Here is a 21,127-nt window from a genome sequence, read left to right as displayed (position 1 = left end):
AGATGAAAACTCTTCTTCTACAAGTGGAAATATGATTAATATCATCGAACACGATTATACGCTAGTTTTTAAACCGTATTTACGGTTTAGTACACGTCATTAGAGACAATCGCTCATTTTTCTCTCGAGACCACCTCCGAGGCATCGCAGAAAATTAATCGTAAAGGTAAACATTCGATCGGATTACGACCTTTTGTATTTCATCGCGTAGCTTACATATATCGTTGATTAAATGCAGATTTTAAATGCCACGTTCCATTATAACGTGTACGGCAAGTACCACGGTCAGGTTAGATTAACAGAAATTTTTTTTTATGCAAAGCAAATTTGTATGGAAAAGTATTATGATTAATATACGATCGATTAATATCTATCGATGATCAACTCTTGACGTTCCAATCGGGTAACATTGATTAAACAAATGCACGCCCATACTTAATTCAAGGTAATGGTGATGCGGCTGGTATGTTTCAAATAGAATAGAAAGATACACAGAAAGTGTTGCAAAGTGCCTTCACTTTGTCCAGAAGGAACGAAAGTGAAATGCATGGAATAATGCCGAAGAAACTAAATACGACGTAAACGCGAGACATAAGAATTATAGAATGTAATTGCGCGTTAAACGCTATTTAAATAAAATAGCACAACGATATATGCTTATTACGTGTCGCGTAATTATCGTCATTGACGCAAAATTCTATCTACGCATTACGTGTTCGATTTAGGAGTTTTATTCCTAAGGAGGAAATTAACGACGATGTAAATAGTTGGAACATCGACCAGATATCTTACGTATTATTGCGTATAATTAAGCGCAACCAGCGAAAGACCACCGCTGAACAGTTCGTGGTATGATATTATATAATATTCAGATGAGTAAGATTTATTCGTGATATCCAGACTCCTTCGATGGTATCGGTAACGTAGTCCCGACTTTATAATTAAATCAAAAATACGAATAAGACAAATTTACACGATCGTCAGAGTGCGAATCGTCTCATCAGTTTGTCGGTAATAATAAGTTATAAGTAATAAAGTCGGTATTGATTGTGTCGATAATCGTTATACGATAAATTTGCATAGTTTCGATTTTCAGGATAAATGGAAAATATTTTCCTCGTTGAAAAAGATAAACTCCCTCCTTTTTCAATGTCAGTATAAATGGTAAAGTAAATTTTTCACAGATTATATATGAGTATGAGATGCGTCATGCGTCAGCCTTACTTTAGAAACTAAACTATATACATCAGTATCTTCGGACAGTTATCGTTGTTACTCGTTAGTCGTACAGCATCAAATTGTACGATCGAATCTTAAGCTGCACGATTTCCGGCTCGACTATGGCAAATTATCTCGATATAAGACAAAGCCGATATAAATCATTATTCAACGTACTCCTATTAGAGCTCTCGTCTTCTATTACGCGTCTCGGTTACCAACTCGTAACCCTGTCCGAATCGGTTTGACGCGAATCGATAGATGGCAAGTCAACCCTCGAACTCGTCTGACAAACGTCGACCTAAAGGGCCTCGATGGCATGGTGGCGCGTCGTTAAAGAAATTATGACAATTGAGCAAGCATCCTTTAACGGGGACCCGATGACATTTAGCGTAATGTGACATGCTGATCCCCGGCAAGGTAATCTCTCTCCAGGTGATGTACAATGTGTTGCTGTCCCTGTACGTTTCCTCGCATAGATACACACGAACGCGTATCGCGCGCGCGTTAAACGAGGATCCGTGTAACCCCTCTTAAGGTACCTCTACCTCTGTGTCACTATCGTTCCCTCTCTGTTCGTCTCGATCGTGCCTCTCTGTCTGTCGCCGTGTCGTCGTGTCCCATGTGCGTCCTCCTAGGTGCACGGTGGCTATCGTTACTTGGCCAAACGATCGTATTGGTGATGCCTCCAGGGGTATATATACGACGAGCGCTGCGGGGCTTGATAAACACTTGCCCATCAGCGATTACTGCTGCAGCATGTATACGTCACTGGTAAGCGTAATTAAGAGAAAAATCGCCAGCGGAAAGATCTCGGGACGAGGAAACCTAGGGTGAAACTCGCGGAAACGAAAATCCGGACCAATCGGAACGTCGTCATAGTGAGCTCTCTGATCCACAGAGATTCGTCGAGTGATCCGTCGAGACCACGATTTTTTCGTTTCTGTGCGTGATACATTCCGGGATATTGTGATACGCGTTGCCTGTGCCGTTTGATTCGCTCGATTCGGGGACGTATTGCGATTTCCTACGCAAGTCTAACGAGACGAATGGTCGAGAGGTGAGTAGGGTGGAATGTAGAGAGGCCTGCAGTTTTAACAAGGATCGTGTGCGCTTGGTGTATATCCGTCTCGGGCTTCAAGATCTCTAAATTATCTCGTTGGATAGTCGATCGAAATTTTGTAACTCACCGCACAATGTAGATAAACACGTACGTTCTTGGCACGCGATTAATCCTTTAGTATTCTTGTTATAGGTAATATTCTACTTGTTTCGTTATATGTTCGTTATCAACTCGAAAGCAGTTTCGATTAATCTTTGCTTATACAGGGTGGTTGGTAATTGGTGGTAAAAGCGGAAAGGGGGTGATTCTATGCGAAAAAAGAAGTCGAAAATGTAGAATAAAAATTTTTTTTTTTAATCTTTCCATCGAGACAACGATCTACAGTGAGATCCGTTATAACGAGACGTGATAAAGTGCACGCGTACCGAGCGAAAATTCAAAGTCGATTTTCTCGAAAACAAAGCCTCAAACGGAAAATTTTTGTTCTATATTTTCGACCTCTTTTTTCGCATAGAATCACCCCCTTTACGCTTGTACCGCCAGTTACCAACCACCCTGTATATTTCTCTAATTATGTAAACAGTTAGCAGCTTCGATGTTTACGCGGAAAGGTATCGATAGCAGAAAATGTTATTAACGCGATAAACGTTCGAACAGTTACGAAACGCCGGCGACTACGTCTGACTTAATAAACGTCATACTACCATTCGAGTAGTGGCTGACTCGAAACGGTATCACTACTGCGGCAAGCTTCCCGCTGTTTTCGACAATACGAGCCACTCGTAGTGCACACGGCCGGATCAAACGACGGGTAATCTCGCAATCGATTTCTCGAATCGATACGTGATCCGTTCTACCGTTTAAATCGCGCTTCACCGGCTCGTAATTACGTGAAAATCGATCTTTCGCGACGTAATTTATAGGTGTTTAAACGCAATAACGTAAACACTGAGCGAGTATATGTATACATAGGCGCGCTCGTTCACGACAGCATTCCACCCCGATCCATTTGTCCTGACGTCTTTACGCGAAATTGCGTGTCGCGTTTGTTTTACCGCTCAGCTATAACGACCATCATTGCGTTAAGGACTCGAGCAAACTTTGAAATCGCTTCAATTAAATGCGTGTCTGCCGGTTCGATGCAGGTGCTAAAGCTAGACGCGTCATTTGCGAGCTAGAGAGTGATTCGCGCGGGACGTTCGAATGTTGTTTCGTAATTTTGTTCAAATTGGGGCAACGTAAATGTACGCAAGTTGATAGCGTGTTGGTCGAATCAGATATTGCATTCGCTCTACTGAAACCGTATAGATTCGATTTGGAAATAACAAAAGTCGGTTTCCTTGTTCCGAGTAGTGCTCCAACGCGAAAACGTCGGAACGTGCGATTTATCGTACTGTTCGAAATAGAAGATAAGAGAAGAGAATCGAAGAACAATACGGCGCGATCTGACGACTCGATGTTAGGCGACGTCGAGAACGATAAAGGCAAAGTCGCGACTTATTTCTGTTTTTCGGATGTTCAGGTAGTCGTGATCGCACTGGCAAGCTGCGTGGCAGCTGCCCCAGCGGAGGACGTGATACCAATTGTCAGCCAAAGTCAAGAGGGTCCAAATCCGGACGGCTCGTACAAATGGAGCTACGAGTCCGGCAATGGGATCAAAGCGCAAGAGGAGGGTCATCTGGAGAACGCTGGCCAAGAGAACGAGGCGATGAACGCTCAGGGTAGCTTCAGTTATCCGAGCGACGACGGTCAACAAATCTCGTTGACGTATGTTGCGAACGAGGAAGGTTTCCAACCACAGGGCGCTCACCTACCCACTACACCAGAAATACCGCCGCTCATTCAAAAGGCGCTCGAATGGATAGCGGCGCACCCAAGCAAGGAGGACCAGAATCAGGTATAAAGGATGAGACGTGTACCGTCAGTGATCTCAAAACGAGCTACGTTCAATTTTCTTCTAACGTGAATTACGATGAATCGCCCCGTCGTCACCTCTTGCAGTCCAAGCTCTAACGAAACGCGTACTACTCTGGTTCAATCTGTTGTAAATATTTATTGTATACTTTTACGGACGTATATGTGTATTGTATATCGATATATTATATCGTATTATATATGTATCGTGTATTGTAACACATGCAGACGCGAGTATGTACCACGGGCAGCGAACATGTACACAATCGTTGCCAGGTACGTACACATTACGATGCATACGAAATAAATGTTGCAATTCAACACACACCCTCGTCTTATCTCTTTGCCTGTCGTATTTACGTATTTTTATTCCCGTACATTACGTATACGAGAATGATACAGTGATATCGAGACTGATTTTTACGTTAACCAAGATTATTACAAAATAGAAACGACTAACGTTACCTACGTTATTGCGTCAAGTTGTACGAAACGTTTCTCTGATTGCCGAGACGTCTCGCTTACCGGACGCAGCTTGAAAATTTGACGACAATTTGCTTCTCCGCTTGGCAAAACAAACTTGTCGAACTGTCAACGTTAACTTCAATCGTAACTTTGTATCAAAACAGTATTTATTCTTTGGCCCCGAATTTGTCCACTTTGGCCGGAACTGTTAGCTGGATCGAATGTAAACGCAGATTGAATTAAGGCTAGTTTACAGTCGCTTTAGGAAAGGCTAGGACAGAACGGGTCAGCTACGGGTGCAGCCTGCAACTACAGAGTCACGTTGTAAATGCACGCGAAATTCTCTTCTCTGTTGACACTTCCTTGTCATCATTTACGATTCCGCTCCAATTATTCATATCAGCGCCGGCTCGTTTCGACGAAATAATCCCGCGGCACTGCAATCGTAAATACAAAATACAAATTCCGAGCGCAATCTGAAAGAGGAGCGTAGTTTCTTCGAGGAATTTGATTCGTTCTCGTTTGATCCGTGCTCTCTAAGGTACGCGCTGATTTACGATAGAAAGTTTCAGCACGACGCGACGTAGTACAACGTTTTAAGCACGTGCTCGCTGTAGAATTGCCTCGACATCGTTAATCAATCGCGATACCGCGGACATAAAGGACGTCCTCCGGTAATTTATTCGAAGACGACGGTCTTGTGGATAACGCGGTCTCGTTTGCCTTTTGTTGCATTCCCTTGCAAATGAAACAGCAAATTGTCGTAACTTAAGAATTATATCCCACGCAAAGTTCAACCAACATAGTAGTAGTAGAATTGATAAGAATCAACATTTTTATGAACAGAATACTATTCTATATGCTTGTATCGGTATTTGTTCTCTTAACGCGTTCGCGTCGTTTCATTTAAATCAACGGTACGATATTATAAATATAAAATGTTAAAAAATAGGAAGAACAATAAAATAACATTAGCATATTTCGCAAATAGCATTAGCATAAATAACATATTTCGTTCTCTATTTTCTTAAATTTCGTCAAGTTTGATAGACGTGAAATGTCATGGAACGATCTTAATTATTACTAATTGCTGACTTGATCTAAACACGTGTTAGTCAATTAGCCAGACGTAACGCCAAACTTTCTCAACGAATCGTCTTATATCAGTCTCGTGTGTCAACGTCTCTTCGATGACGCGACGAAGGATTATCGATTGTGTCTGAAACTTTCGTTGAACTTTCACGAACGACAGCGTTATACACTTCTATTTTAGTATACCTGAGATATGTTCCACGTTTACAATGGAATTACATAATGCTTGGCCGTTCCAACTTCTGTCATCTATGCAAAACCATCGGTGAAACTTTTATCTTTAGTATATACGATAGCTTTCCGAGGGCATCATTAGAGTACGTGTCAAGAGTCATAAATCACGTCTTAAACAAAGATGAATTACCGAATATATTTTCATATCTTCCTTCATGATATCGAATAATCAGCTTCATTTACGATATCTTAGAATATCACTAAGTTCGAGCTAATAAACTTTATATATTCAAAGTCTATTAAACTTTAGTGTCGGGTATACTAAGAAACTTTTCACCGAATCTACCGTTTGCATCGTTAGGAAATCAAGATTTTCTAATAAATGCAACAGGACATTTTGCCATCTATAGCATAATGCAGTTCGATAGCATTGGATGATATTTTATTACTTGTCGATGGATACATAAATTATTTCTATATCTTTCGTTTCGAGACAAAATTTGATAAAGATAGCATTTATTCTCCTTCTCCTCATAAGTATCTCTTCCGACATGAATTATCTTCTTTTCACCCTTGCCTTCTTTGTATCAAGTTTCAATTTATTGCTACTTATTTAGTCGTCGATTAATTTTAATTAGGAATTATGGCAAGTGATAAAATATTAACGATGGAGAGGCGTTTTCTTATAACGCTGAAAACATGACAACAATATCAACCTTTTGATCGAAACGAATCAAATGTTCAAATACTTATAAACGCTAGTGTACCTACTGTACTTTTGTCGCTGTAACCACAGTACATAAGACGTAAGAAGAAATGGACACCACTTATTACACTTCGACCGAATGACATTTTCGTATTACAACGCGCATGAGTCTATATTATTTTCATTGTCGCCATGCTAGCGCAAACAATTTAACGAAATAATCCGTAAATAGGCGTAACGATGGGCGCGTGCTATTTACACGGTTAAACGGTTTTCTGCGTCTACCAAGGCGTGTGTAATCCAAACGAACGAGGACAACATCGTTGACAGCAGCGATGCAGGTGCTGCAACGAGCAACTTTCGTACTCTGACACTTATGCCATATTTCTCTGTCTCCTTCGCCGCAACGGCAACCTTCGACCTCGACTTCCGTGTTATCGCGTTGCACCTGTCGCGAGCTATTTTGCTTGCAAATAGATCGCCTACGAAATCCGCGTGTTGTTTCGCCGAGATTCCAGTGCCACGACAATTCGCAGGACCGACGTTCGCCTTTTTCTTTTCAGTTCGTCATTTATCGTACACCGAGCTAGCATTATAATTCGGAATGTTGTTAATTGCAGCGTATGGATTTTACTGCCATATTTTTGTCAAAGTGTTTCATTTAAATGGAATTAAGTAACAACGATAGATCATCTTGTTCGATTATCTTTTATATTTTTAGTCCATTTTCCACTTAATTTTACACGAACACGATTTATTTCTTCATTACCGTTGAATACTCGTCGCGCGAGCACAAACGACTTTATTGTAATATAAATCGACTGTAAAAGTACTATATTACTTAGGTTATTTACAAAGCAATCTTTTAATTAATCGATAGCGAGGTACGAATATATTATGGCGATCAATTAATAACGTCGGTTCATCGATCTACAATACGTTTAATCTAAAGGTTTTACATCTTAGTTCTTACGAAATGCTTTTCTTCGTCGCATACTCTTCGAACAATTTACACACGGATAGCGTAATTCGGTGAATTCCAGGCAAGAGAATTCACATTTCCAGAGAGACGTACGTACATAAAGTCAAATTCTTTAAATCATTCGGAGAAAAAAGCACGCGGTCGACTTCTTCGCGCGATACTGTCCTTTTGAGAACGAAACATAACGGAAAACTACAATCCGTTTTTCGCGTCTTTGGAGGGATGTGCGGCTATCCAGTCGAGGGCACGCTGTATGAGAACGGGTATCGGTTGCGTGGGTGGTGGCGTTGGCAGATGCGGCCCTTGAAATGTGGCACCGTTTTCGTTAGCTAACCAGCCGAGGTTGATTTTCGTACCATCCGGCGCGGTCCACGAGGCCGAGCCGCGAACTTCTTCGGCTTCCGCGTCCTTTTGACCACGATTCTTCAAAACACCCTCTTCCTCGACGGCAATGCCATTAGCGGTTTCCCATTTCGAGTAAAAACTTCCATCCGGACTGATATCTTGACTTTGACTGACGATGGCGATCGGTTTGTCCGCGGCTAGCGCCATAACTACCACATTCAGCAGGCAAATTGTCCGGAAGTGCATGATGCAAGTAACGGGTGGAAAAATGTCTGAAAAAAGTCATTACGTGTAATCGTAACGTGTTAAGGTATATTATTCTAACTTGACTCAACAGCAGAGCTTTGTTCGTCCGAATTCTATTTATTGGAATTTTAATTAAAATTAATTAAAAAATTAATAAAAAAACGTACTAAAATTCACTAAAATTAGAAAATAAACGATGACGTATATATGAACAGCTATATGTTGATCTTTTTCATATGCACTGTATCCCCGACGAGTAGATACGCGTAATTCTATCTGTATTACGTATTATACTTTCGTACCGGTTAATTATCGCGTATCTCGTTAAAACCGTGACAAGTGTCCGATCATAAATCTAAGTAACGAAGTAGTTATCCGTTTAGGCCGGTTAATTCAATTAAGTCGTTTTACGAACGTGATGATTAAGTTAAGCGTTGAAATGTGGCGTAAGTAGTCGCAACGATACGCCTGTTAATCGGTAATCGATGGAACGTGTGCGCGCTAAGATAACGATCGAAAGTCTATCTATCGATCATACTTGGTTATTGACGGTGTCCACGCGATCGTCCAACCTCGGTTTCTGAATTTCCAGATAGCGCGTGCAAAACCCTACTGGCGAGTGCACATCTATCGCATGCACCTTTTATAGTTTGAAATACTCTCCGCTATCACCGACATTTTCCGTCAAATGTCACTCGGTGATACCGGTTCAGCCTTCGTATGACCGGTATCGCGTAATAAAGAAAACCTTCCCGGCTGGGTTATGGCACGGGCAACCTGCAATCAATCCACGCCTAGATCGTCAATTATAGTAACCGTTACCGTGGATACACACTTGCTATAAATATACAAATTGCTTGGAACTTGTGTTTACTTCTGGAGCTTCCTTCGAGGAGATTGGACAACGCGCATAAGCACCGTGTCAACGAGTTCGCGTCTCTTCTCTTTAAAGAGCGTGAGAAGTCACTTTTATGTAGTTTATTTGTTGTTTATGTATCCCCTATTACTTTTATGAACGACCAGTTTCATGTTTTCTTACGCAATATACGAACAAAACAGATGCCTGTTTTCACGTTTCCATGTTTCCTTTTATCTCGCTTGTTTTTATACAATACAAAAGTAAAAATTTATGCGTTGGACTAGCTTGAAAAAACAAAAAACCCTCGCTTTCCGATCGTACGATACATATACGTATGTCAGTTTTAAATGTATACGCTAAGAGTATCGAAGTACGAGAAGTAGCAAAAAGTGTTTCAAATGAAAGTTGTTTGACTTCATGGGCCAAACTTAACAGGATATCTTGATTTCTCTTTATATTCGTCTTTAAAGAGGCTTCAATGCCAATGTAACGTTTTTTAATTCCCTGCAAAAAAGTATCGAGGTACTTCGATTTGGGTCGAAAAATGATCAGTTTAAAAGATATTTTAATTTTCATCTTGCAAAACTCGTCGTACGAACGACAAGGAAAGACAACGTGGTACTTTTATGTTTACGTTTTTCTTGTAACATTATAAACAGAAGGTTATCTTCATGTGTCTCGGAGAAGATTCGGAGTCTGAATACAAAAATGAATTACTCGCTACATCAAGAAGGGAGAGAAGGACATTTATTTCGAATTTATAAGAATTAGCAACAGCTAAGAAACAAAAGTTGTCGAAGAAAAGAATCAAGCTAGATGGTATATGTGCTTATCAGGAAGAATATGTTGCGGGGCACTTGCAACAAAGTTGAGTACAGTGTACGTATAGGGTGTAATAGAGGGGCGCTCGAAAACTGTAGAACAGAACAGAAGAACTTAACTATTTTCGATTTTATCGTTGTTAATTTACTTTAATCGCCAATACCGTACAGTGTATACGGTTTTACCCATTGCAGAGCTGCAAAATCGGGGAAAATAGAGCTTTCGTTTTATTCTTATTTCAAGTACTAAAACGCAATTTGTTAGTTCTATTTTCTTTTTTCTCTTTCTTTGTTTCTTGCTCGTTATAAAAGTATCTAATAAATACAGGTTTGCCCTATAGTAAAATAAAGTACAGTATGCTATATGACACTTTCCTCGTTATTGACGTATTGTTATTGACGTTATCAATCGTATCGATAATGCTGTTACGTTTTGACAAATACTCGCTGTCAGCTACCTCCAGATTCGAAAGAGGAGTATTACGTCATAACGATATATATCTGACTTCGTCGACCGTTAATTTTTTAGCAACGGTACGCCTACGTAATGGTTCGGAACGAACCTGGATGTAGAAACATTTTTTATAAAAGAAAGGCATATTTGGTAAAGGTATACTTGTGAGAAAAAAGAATGAGATTTTAGCAACAACGAAAGTTTAAGAAGCGTGTCTCAACAAACAATGATACATACTTGAAAATAATTAATCTCGTGATTTACAGTGATGTTACGCACACCGTGGACTGGTTCTTTTAAAAAATGATCTGTCAGAGAAAGCACAATTCTAATGAGCGGAAACAGTGGCTTTTGAATATTTCGTACAAGGTATTATACTGTCCGACAGCACTACCCGGGACTTTTCATTGCGACAAGTGCAATTAGTCATCTCTTTATTTAAATATTCGAAGCACTTTAGAGACCGCGTAACTTGTAGAAGGAAAGAAGAAGATTTAAGAAATACGTGTTTCTTTTTTTCTTTTTCTCCAAGTCTGTGAGGCAACGATGGGTCAATGTCGAATGAGTCACGGTTCAACCATGGTTATTAGAAATTTTGTAATTGTTTCACGACCTTTCTCATTCTAACTATCAGTTTGCGTGCTTCGAGCGGTTTCAAGCGGTCTTTCGAAACTTCTGACAAACCTAAATTACACGAGGACCTAGGGAGAAAAGAATTCTCGATGAGCTAGAATTAGGAATTCCACTAAAAGATATTAGCAAAAGTGAGGATGTGTTGCTTCGAACGTAACAAGCTAGAAATATTTGAAGGATAAGATGATTAATTCTACGAAGAAGACTTATGATTTATAATTTTAAATCGAGTTTGGAGGACAACATGTCTCCGGCACGAATAACTCGTATTTATGCGATCGTTGCTCTCTCCCAAAGTTAACGGAAGATTTTACAAACTCGCTATTTCGGTTCTACCAGGTATACGCTGTTATATAATTTCATTTAGGTTCCTAACAATAACTAATTGATATAAGCATTGACACGCGTTCAAAGTTGTTACTGTAATTAATTAATAGCTTGTACCATTAATGGCATCGACAATGTCTTTCGCTACCTTTCACAAAGTTACTGCTTCGGATCTTCGTTGAAGCTTCCATCGCGTTTGCCGCAGAGTTTCGACATGCCCGCTGTCTTGTAATCGATACCCTTCGAACGATAACATTTTCTTCCCGTGATAATTCCCGTGTTTTACTCCTGGGCAAGAAGCAAAATTACGCCTGACTTTCGTAACTCGCGGCTCTGAAATGATGTAAAACGAGCGTGCTACTGTAAAATTTGGGGCGATGATTGGGAACTATTAAATCTTACGTAGCAATTAACTTTAAATATGAGAAGAAAATTTGAAATAATTTTCCTATTTTTTTTCAATTTTCAAGTACATAACGAGAAAAGGTACGTGACTATAAAATTTAGAATAATATCACTACGAGAGATTTATAATTTATAGTATGTTATCGCTTTCGGAGCCAAGTCACAGCAAAATATTATATAAAAATTTATTCGATGTACGTGTTTCTTCAATTAGATATAACGATAGTGTAAAATTACGTATAACTAGGCTTTGTTGTCTTCTTTTCCTTTTTATTTCTCATATTTTACAGCGATTTAACTATTTTACACGTTTTATTTCCGTTTACTATACAATTTGAAAACACGCAATAAAATTGTATAAAAACTACCTGTAGAAGTTGCCAAGATACAATAATTCAGACCGATTAATTGTTTTCGTGATAATCTGGATTAATTATCACCGCACGATGTGACGATGCAGGCCGTTTAATACGTATAAACGAGGGCCGTAACACGCTTCAAGAGAAGGAGAAAGGGAAAGTGTGACAGTCAGACAGACAGACAGAAGATTCTTCGGCAAAACGTTTTTATTTATATACAAAAATCACAAGTTAAAGTATACGTATATTATTATGTACTATCGACGCTCGATACGCGTCTTCGCAGCTGCGGTGGCGTCGTCGTTTTTTCGCGTTTTACGTTTGTGAAAGCAGCGTGCGCGCATCGGCACGATCCTGTCGTAAACTGCTGAACAGTGCGCATTACTTTCATCTATACAGGTAAGATAAAGAATCTCGAAGTATACAGTTATTATATACCGGCTGGCTCGCGCCTTATTTTTTTCTGTTATGTATAATCCTAGATTAATATACCACACTATATTTATTTTTATGGTCGCATCGAAGGCTCAGGGTCGGTTCTGTCCATGGCAAGCTGGCTCGAAATCAGGTCACGTTTGAGGTATAGTTGGGCTGATTAACCTACGGGACGAGAAACCTGTTAGACTCGATCGTTGGAAAACATATATTTTGACTGTTATAGCCGTACGTCACTGCGTATACTATCACCGAGAAATTTCATTTTAGTCCACGTATCGTTACGATTTATTTCATTCGATTACGAAGTTCGGCCATGATATATAATACAATCATATGCTAGTAAAGTAGAAAATGTAAAAACATTCCAAAGGATAAGAAATGCTTTTTGCTGTAAAATCGACATTCAAAGAAATAAATGAACTACGCAACGTACAAATTCGAAGCGAATGTAAAATGTGAAAATCGATCGTACAGACTCGTTGCCAGCGAAAACGAACAATTTAACCGGAGAACGTAAAAGCGTCGTTAATCATTAGGGTAGGAAAAGAAGACGTACCTCGGCCAGGTGGTCGTGGCTGACCACCGTCGTCTTCTTCTGGGTGAGCCGCGTTCCACTCGAGCGCCCTTTGAATCTCTGGCGGTATCGGTGGTGCCGTGGGGATGTGAGATCCTTGCACTTGGAAGCCATTCTCGTCCGCCACGTACGTGATACTGACTTGCTGACCATCCGGCGCCGTGTAAGAATCAGAGCCTTGCGAAACAACTGGTGTCTCGTTGTCTACTTGTTTAGGTTGTCCTGATTCTTGGTGACTGATTCCGTTGCTTGTCTCGAAGCTGAACAATAATTTGTAGTTTGATTAACGCTTCACGCTGCTTAATGTCTGCAGCGAAGGCTACGTCCTTTCGGAACAGCAGATTAATGTTTCATCGGTACTACATTTAGCTTCATTAACACGATACCGATGCTGTACTGATGCCGCGTCCAGACGTCGAGCGAAGCTAAATACAACGCTGACGTAACGCTAAAACACTCTTCCAAAGAGACACTTTAAACTTTCATAACTTGGGCGGTATTCGTTTACGACATTTTAAAGAATGACGCTTTAATTATTTTATCAAACGCTTGTGTAAATATAATGTTATTTACATATCCGACTAACGAATAACATATATGAATGTTGAGTAGAAAATCGTTGAAATAAAAAATTTATTCAGCAAAATATCTTAATCGAATTTTGAACGAACGAATTTGACAAATTGAACGAATTCGATAAAGAGAAGCTGAGGTTTTTTTTTATCGAATTCATCGATCTTGAGTATAAAGATGCATGAGAGTAATCGATAATAATTATCATATCAAGAATCCAACGGCGTTAAAAAAAAGAAAGAGACACAGCATTCTAATTGAAAGAAAAACATTCAGCTCGGTAGCCAGTCACTCCTACCTATGGATAGCTACGTATTTATGCAAAATAGAGATTGCAATTGGCGACAATGCGAATCGTGTGAATAAACCAGTGCCATTGGACTCAAATACCTGTTATCCTCCGTCTATTGTCTTCGACGTCTGTGATTACTTTGTTCGTTACACGTTCGCGTTCTAGTAATGATCAAAGGTCTTGTCTTGACTCGTTACATGGCAAAGTGTCCGGCGGACAATTCAACTTTGAACTCGATTTTCTTCACGCTTTCCGCAAGTTGATCGTTTGTAATCCATGCAACTGGTCTGGTATGAAATTCTCTCGAAAAAATAGAAGCTAACTTCGTATGAAATCCTTTAAGTTTTAAGAAACGGCACACGACATTTATCTTATACAAAATATGTTAATGAAGTTGAAACTTAAATTTCTAAAAAGAAATATACCTAAGAAAATTTCATTTATTATATTTACATGTTGCGTATTTGTTTGTAGAAAGCAAAAAATATCGTCTCATTTAAATTAAAAACCTACTATATAATTTCTCTTATACAGATGCTACACCTTTCTATATTTCCTGCGTTGCCCTGACCTACTTTTCTTCTGTAAAACTAGTGTCCTACATTAAGAAATAAAACGACGAGGTAAGTTTGCCGTTAGTTGTAAACCTTTTTGTAAGAAATCAGTTGCAACAAACTACTTCTTTCGATGATGTTCTCCCATGAACTTACTTATTGACGTAAGTGCCGTCAAAGTTGACTTCGAGCTGCTGAGATGTAATTATCGCATCTTTGTCAGCGCCTCCGCTAGGTCGTTGAGGAAGAGCTAATATCGCCGTCGTACAAAGTACGACCGCCACTAACGCCTGAAACAATCATGTTTCTCGTTAATATATTTTTCAATTTCGAAGAACTTGTATATATATATACATATAAAATAATCGGACAAAGAAGGAATATGTAGTTAATCGCTGTATCGATAGAAAAGGAAGCGTCGCATCTACTCAAAATATGAATTTTGTAAAAAGAGGCAAGAATAAAGGCTGTTTTGTGAAAAAATAAAGGCTGTTTTGTGAAAAAATAATTGCGAAGCAAAGTGATCGCAGCTACACTGACCACGCTACGAACGGAATATACAAATCTACAACCTGCAATTGTCTTAATTCGATGAATAATCGTATTACGAGCACTCGCGTTACACGTTACACGGTGTACATTACAACAAAGCCATCGTAAATAAGCGCGATCGAGTGAGCGTCGTTCTTGAATTGGCGTCGAAATGGGATTCGCACCAATTAAGTTTAATTGGAATACGAGTTTTTAACTTGCATTGTCTCTCGTGACTGGCAAAGTGGGGTAGCGCCTGGGAAATCCGTAGACCATGAGAAATGCCGATCGCTAACACCATTTGTAAAACCTTTCGTTCAAATATTCATAGAATTCGTGAAAGTAGCGCTTGGCGACGATGGCGTGGCACTGTGTGGTGCGGCTGCAAAGGGCAAGCGAAGACGATAATGTCTAGAGACTGCACGACGCGGTTACATCAGTTGCAAATGACATTATGAAATACAACGTAATGGCAGGACGAAAGCGGTACCCGTGTAATGTGCCCGTTTTTCTCCGCACGACCGTGGAACGTGTAATTTCATTCAAGAATTCCGTCAACCGTGAATCTGCTCGAGGAAAAATTCGCGAATTAAATGTCAGCCCGATCGGATCGCTTTTCATCGTTGACTCTTGTCTTCTACAAGTATGCACGGCCATCTTCATAGATCGCACTCTATACCGGTCTTCGAACACGATGAAACATTTTCACTTCTATTCACTGTTAAACGTACGATCCGACGAACTTTCACAAAATTGTTTCGCGAAATACAGAAATTTTTGCCGACGTCCGTCTGCGACTGTTTAAACTTCCACTCGTGAATGACGCCGACAAATGACAAGATGCTAGTCGTCCAGCACGATCGAAGATCGAATTACGGACTCGTGGCTCTTATTCCAGTCCATAACGCGTTTCTAATTACCAATCCCGAGCAACAGCGCCACATCAATGAAACGCTATCCAAGACGAGATTTCATTCTCGTAACAATGTAATCGATATTTCGATTCTCCTTGACCGTATGACCGAGCTGAAACAAGCGATCGCTTCCTACGTGTCGTGTTCACCGCGTAGACAATGGAACGCGCGGAAGGCCAAGCGAAGCCAGTCACCAAGGGGGAGAGGACAAGGAAGGAAATCGAAGAGGTATGCCGGAGTGTACAAGCGGACGTAGCCTGTCTTGATTTTCCTCTCTTTCTCTCGATCGATATCGGCCGTTTTTCGCTCGCGATCCCTTATCACGGCGCGCGATAGAAAGATCTCGATACGAACGAATCGCTACTTGAAATGTTAATTGCACCGGACCCCGTTGTTACGCGGTTCAGTAGCGAAAATGACAAGGCGTGGAAAGTTTCACAAGTGTCGCGCGGAATGAAGGAGGAATTACCAGTGGCGGTAATGATGCGCCGCGTAACGTGCAATCACACGGATTATGAAAGAACCGGAGAGACGCGAAGGCGCTTCTTCTTCTCATTCATAAGGTCAAACGATCACCGAGGGGACCCTGTCTGAGAGGTGCACCGACGCGTTTCGATACGTTCGTTGATTGTCAATTTCGCTCCGCCATCGCTCCGCCATCCGTCGTAGTTGTGCAGTAACGATATTGGTATTGGATTTCGAATCGAAAAACTAATTCAAAACCATTTTTGATCTTCGACGGTGGTACCTTTTTCGTATTTACTTTTATATGCAATCGATGTTTTTGATACGGATGCATATATCTGTCTGTCGAATTTTATTCCTTGTTTTTCATCGAACATTTTCCCTTACATTTTCTTTCCCTTCTTTTTCTTTTGGAAGTTGTGTTTTACGATAAACAATAAAAAACAACGAGAATAACGAGAATCTATTGTTTCTTTCTAATCAATTTTAGCTATTCAAAACTTACAAATAATACTACTTTGCATTACTTTTTCTGCTTTTTCGTTGATACTTTGTTTCATACTTTACTTACTTGGTAGTCGTTCGTATAGTTATCTATACATTATACATATATAAATGTGTGTGTGTATGTATATGCGCATATTAAAACTAGTTAAGTCGCCTTCGAAATTAGCTATTATTTTCTTGTCACGACTGCAATAAGCAATCATTTGTAACCTCGATAATGCGGAAGAACGATTTTTCACTATTGAGACTCGCGAGAAATTTTATCGTCAACGTGGAAAACGTACATAAGATACAAAAGATTTTAGTTAGAATAGCGGCGATTGTTTTTTTTTCATAAAAACTATGAATAATATTCCTTTCATTGTTCGATACCCGTTTGTTGAGCGTATTACCTGGCCCAGTTAAATGGCAAAGTGGCGCGAGAAATGACACAATTGGAACGCACGCGTGTGTGCACGCGTACACGAAAGTATTCGGGATGTTCGTTGGTGTCATGCTTTATTCCATCGCAATTGTCCTACCTCGAAGAAAAAGGTGTCGACACGAGTGTAACGTGACGCAATCGTGCTAGTCGTTCGTCGTTCGTAATTGTTATGATAATTCTATTCTTAATTTCACGCCTGTCCTCTGTTCCCTCGTTCGAATTCCGTTAATTTTGATTGTATGCAATCGCAACAGCGATTGCTAATGAAGATCTTCGAACGCCTCCTTTTAAATCCTGCATCGAGAACGAATCGTTGATTTGAAAAAAAAGATACGCATGCAGCGTAAGAGAAGAATAACGAGCTTAACTTGCCGAGTATGAATATTTTTCGTATCATTCGCAGAGTATTATTTGTACATGTTTGACTACGAGTTCTATTAATAAAATATATTTTCAGCTCAATTCGATTAACAGGTTCGTTTCAACTATCGTTGCGTACATATGTTATGTACAATTTCTACAATTTGTTGAGTAAATGAAAAGGAAGGACGATTCTGTTACGAAAAAATGTTTCGAGTGGAATACCTGTGCGTAGAATATTCCTGACAATGTATGTAAAAATATCTTTAGCTCGATGCTAATAAGGCAACAGCGATGCGACGAAGACACTGCTATACGAACAAAAGAGAAAAGTCGTATCCGTATATAAGTGACATAACGACAGTATCAAAGTCGCACGAGCAAGTAATCGGCTTTAAAGTTATCCTGATGTAACACCTATCTAATTCGAAAGCTACATACACGGAGCGAAAGGATACGACTTCTGTCAATAAGCCAGATTCGTACATGAATTCAAGTTTCAAAATTCGATAACGGCGGATATTTCGAACGTGAAAATATCGTGACTCGGTATTTTTTTTTCTATAGAAAACCATAGATATTAAGGCTTGTCAATGACCATTTGTTTGTCTCGTTATTTCTATAATAGAACAGTATCGATTAAAATATTTTAGGTATACGTGCAATTCCATTTGCGCGGCACGAAGAATTGCAATCACCGAAATGAAGAACAAATTAATACAAAGATTAATAAAATGAGCACGTAAGAAATGTGATCCACGTTGCGTGTATTGGTATTGTATTACCGTGGTTATTGTACGATATAATAGGAAATATTTCAAGAATTATAAAAATTAATCGGATCGGTACACGCGGAAGAGCTTTCGTTATCAGCAAACTCAATTCTTACCATATAAATATACAATATTAACATTTATAACACGAATATCGAATTTCGCGGGAACTTCGATGTTACAGGTACATATCCCACTAGTACCGTCGCGTTTCAAGCTTTCTATCCCTTTTATTTTTTAGAAATATATATCGATTGAGAAAACCGTTTCGTTACACGCGCGTTCTGTGTTTGTCCTTCGTGTTTTGTTTCACAATACGTAGATAATTTTGATAGCAACGCGTTATGGCGAGTCATTATCGCGTTAATGGAAGGCGACACAACAAAAAAAAATTACAAAAAATTATACGATTCAAAATACGATATTATATCATTCGGAATAAACGCGAAGGGTTTTCGAATGTTCGTTGCTTCTGTTCTGAAATAACCCTGTTTATCGCTGGCACAACTATTTCATGACGGAATACTCGTTCATTGATCAATCCTATTAATTCAACATTGATTATTCGCATGTACATCGCCGACGTATTTCAAGAATAAAATAAGAATAATTGCGTAATTCTGTCGAAAGTAAAGTCCAAAATTCCAAATAATCAAGAAAGAAAAAAATGATTGCTACACCTACTTGAATATTATTTCAGGCTTGTCAAACTACAAAGGAATGAAAGAAGGATATGTAATAGTTATTTCATAGATACAAGTAACAACGAACAGTGACTTGAAATCAAGTTGTAACCACGTTTAAGCGATATCTCGATATCCATAGATCTTCCTCTGTGCTTATCGTTAGAGTATCACACCGATCGCGGGAAATGTATGCGTGACGAGGGACACGCTACCAACGAGAGTAGCCAATTTTTCCCCATAGCCAACGTAAATCAAAGCTTCGACCCGTGTACCTAACACCGATGGTAATTCACGGCCAAGTTGGTGGCGTTCAAGTCAGAAGACTTATCTCGCCGTATGAAAACCGTGTATCGCGGACAACTGTCGGGCGCGTGTATTACGGACTGAGTACCTACCTTGATAGTGAACATAATCTCTCTGTCACACGGACACCGGCGATGAAGCGGTTAGGATGCAGATGGGTTGGTACTTGTGCTTCTTCGTCAGATGCTTCGCCTCTTTATATACACGACCGTAGCAACGTGGTACAGTGAAAGGGGTCATCCCTGCCCTCTTCACAATGCACTTCTTCTGACCAGTGCATCTTCGGAAAAATGTGCTCGGATGAATCGAGGAATTGGAATTTTTTATCTTGACGCTCGATACGTACAACGATGGTCCATGGCCCGTCTATTAATTTCGGTACAGCGAAATTATCCATTGTATGACTCGTGACTATGGATGATATCATCCTCATGGCGGATTTATTCTTCGCTCATCCTCCGGAAGAGCAGCGCGTCCAAGAATTTCGGACGTTTCGAGAAACACACGAGGTCCAGAAATCAAGTGACGGCTGTCGCCTTATACATCGGCGAAAGATTTTTTAAAAGTTGCTTTACGGATAAATGATTTACGGATGAAACATTTAAGGATTTAAATACCAGACAAAACAAGGTGATCATTAAAATGTGAAAGCAAATTGAAGAAACTTTTTGTGCGTATGGAGCAAGCCGTAAAATTAATTAAATAAAAGATGTCAAATATAATGACGAAAATTAAAATGAAAGATCTTTTTATCAATCAAAAAAAAAAAAAAATGTATTAAAGAATAAATTATTTTATGAACGAAATAAGAAACGAAACATTATTCAAAAGTGATAAAACTTACGCGTATCTCCGTAATAAATCCGTATAAACGTATAATACAAAGAATAGGTTATTAAACGAAATCGAAATTTTAAGTAATTACTGGAAACAATAAAGAAATAAGGCAGAAGGTGAAAATTCAGAATTAAATAACGTACGGTAAAAAATTACCGTGAAAACTATGTTTCAATGAACAAATCCGAGTGTATGATTCATAGCACAGAATTTTAATTTCAATTTCAATTTCGTCGATAGCATCAATTGTGAAATGCAGTAATATAACAGAGAAATACAAACAAGAAATACAAAAGATACGAGAGAAGTAGGAAGATAATTGCCATTTGTTGCAAGGTTCTACCGGATATTTGTTCAGAATTTTTATAAAGTCGAACAAAACAGGCTATGATTGAATGTATGAAGGGATGCAGTGTCTAGGTCACGTACAATTGTGTTAGCTGCGATTATAGAAGAGGAAATCTTCGTTTCCTTGAATCGTTTCTGCACGCACGGCTCATGACACGTTTATACGTATAGATGTACGAGTTATATACATATAGCGTCATTTATTAACATTGCATTTACCTGACGCAATATTAATTTCATTTCGATTACTTTTAAAAGCAATTTCGATATAGAGTTCGCGCTTTGTCATTGCTTTTAGTAAAATTAACACGAATAACAGCGTACTTTAATGTTTGAATAGTAATTAAGAGTTTAAAAATGTTGCAAAAAATAACGAATTGTTATTATAATTTATTTAGCAATTTTTTAATAAAAATATCCATTTCATAATAAATTGCATATTTGAAATAATATGATATTCAAAAAACAGAATTTTGGCTTCTTTT

The 21,127-nt window shown here is 39.2% G+C and overlaps 3 protein-coding genes across 5 annotated transcripts; 1 reads left to right on the top strand and 2 right to left on the bottom strand.

The window, feature by feature from the left end:
- The first annotated feature begins 1,853 nt into the window (after window positions 1–1,853).
- Window positions 1,854–4,522, top strand: LOC117210438 (endocuticle structural glycoprotein SgAbd-8-like). Its single transcript, XM_033453454.1, has 2 exons — window positions 1,854–1,992; window positions 3,804–4,522. Exons 1-2 carry the CDS (start codon window positions 1,978–1,980, stop codon window positions 4,182–4,184), a joined length of 396 nt encoding a protein of 131 aa, XP_033309345.1. The 5' UTR covers window positions 1,854–1,977; the 3' UTR covers window positions 4,185–4,522.
- Window positions 4,523–7,557: 3,035 nt separating this feature from the next.
- On the bottom strand, window positions 7,558–8,833 carry LOC117210422 (endocuticle structural glycoprotein SgAbd-8-like). The gene is made up of 2 exons (XM_033453426.1): window positions 8,744–8,833; window positions 7,558–8,231 (listed from the first exon to the last, which is right to left on the bottom strand). Exon 2 carries the CDS (start codon window positions 8,203–8,205, stop codon window positions 7,807–7,809), a length of 399 nt encoding a protein of 132 aa, XP_033309317.1. The 5' UTR covers window positions 8,206–8,231; window positions 8,744–8,833; the 3' UTR covers window positions 7,558–7,806.
- Window positions 8,834–12,252: 3,419 nt separating this feature from the next.
- Window positions 12,253–19,682, bottom strand: LOC117210470 (endocuticle structural glycoprotein SgAbd-1-like). 3 transcript variants are annotated; one of them, XM_033453523.1, is made up of 4 exons: window positions 19,550–19,682; window positions 14,651–14,784; window positions 13,058–13,335; window positions 12,253–12,663 (listed from the first exon to the last, which is right to left on the bottom strand). In XM_033453523.1, the coding sequence occupies exons 1-4, from the start codon at window positions 19,562–19,564 to the stop codon at window positions 12,659–12,661; spliced, it is 432 nt and encodes a 143-aa protein (XP_033309414.1). In that variant the 5' UTR covers window positions 19,565–19,682; the 3' UTR covers window positions 12,253–12,658. The 3 variants fall into 3 exon arrangements, with proteins under 3 accessions (XP_033309414.1, XP_033309413.1, XP_033309411.1); XM_033453522.1 differs by lacking the exon at window positions 19,550–19,682 and adding an exon at window positions 15,946–15,984; XM_033453520.1 differs by lacking the exon at window positions 19,550–19,682 and adding an exon at window positions 15,248–15,442.
- Window positions 19,683–21,127: the final 1,445 nt, after the last annotated feature.

This window comes from Bombus bifarius, unplaced genomic scaffold (genome assembly GCF_011952205.1).
Source record: "Bombus bifarius isolate JDL3187 unplaced genomic scaffold, Bbif_JDL3187 scf7180000008203, whole genome shotgun sequence".
Lineage (NCBI taxonomy): Eukaryota > Metazoa > Arthropoda > Insecta > Hymenoptera > Apidae > Bombus > Bombus bifarius.
Note: the sequence above shows the minus strand (reverse complement) of the source record. Positions and strands in the feature narration are given on the sequence as shown.

Bases quoted from the DNA above. Each gene is read 5' to 3' on its own strand.
- LOC117210422 (XM_033453426.1), bottom strand. From the start codon at position 8,205: ATGCACTTCCGGACAATTTGCCTGCTGAATGTGGTAGTTATGGCGCTA.
- LOC117210470 (XM_033453520.1), bottom strand. From the start codon at position 15,301: ATGGTCTACGGATTTCCCAGGCGCTACCCCACTTTGCCAGTCACGAGA. The intron at 14,785-15,247 runs GCAAGTTAAAAA...TGATTGTTTCAG, and splicing joins TGCCAGTCACGAGAGACAAT to GCGTTAGTGGCGGTCGTACT. The intron at 13,336-14,650 runs GTAAGTTCATGG...ATTATTGTTCAG, and splicing joins GACGGCACTTACGTCAATAA to CTTCGAGACAAGCAACGGAA.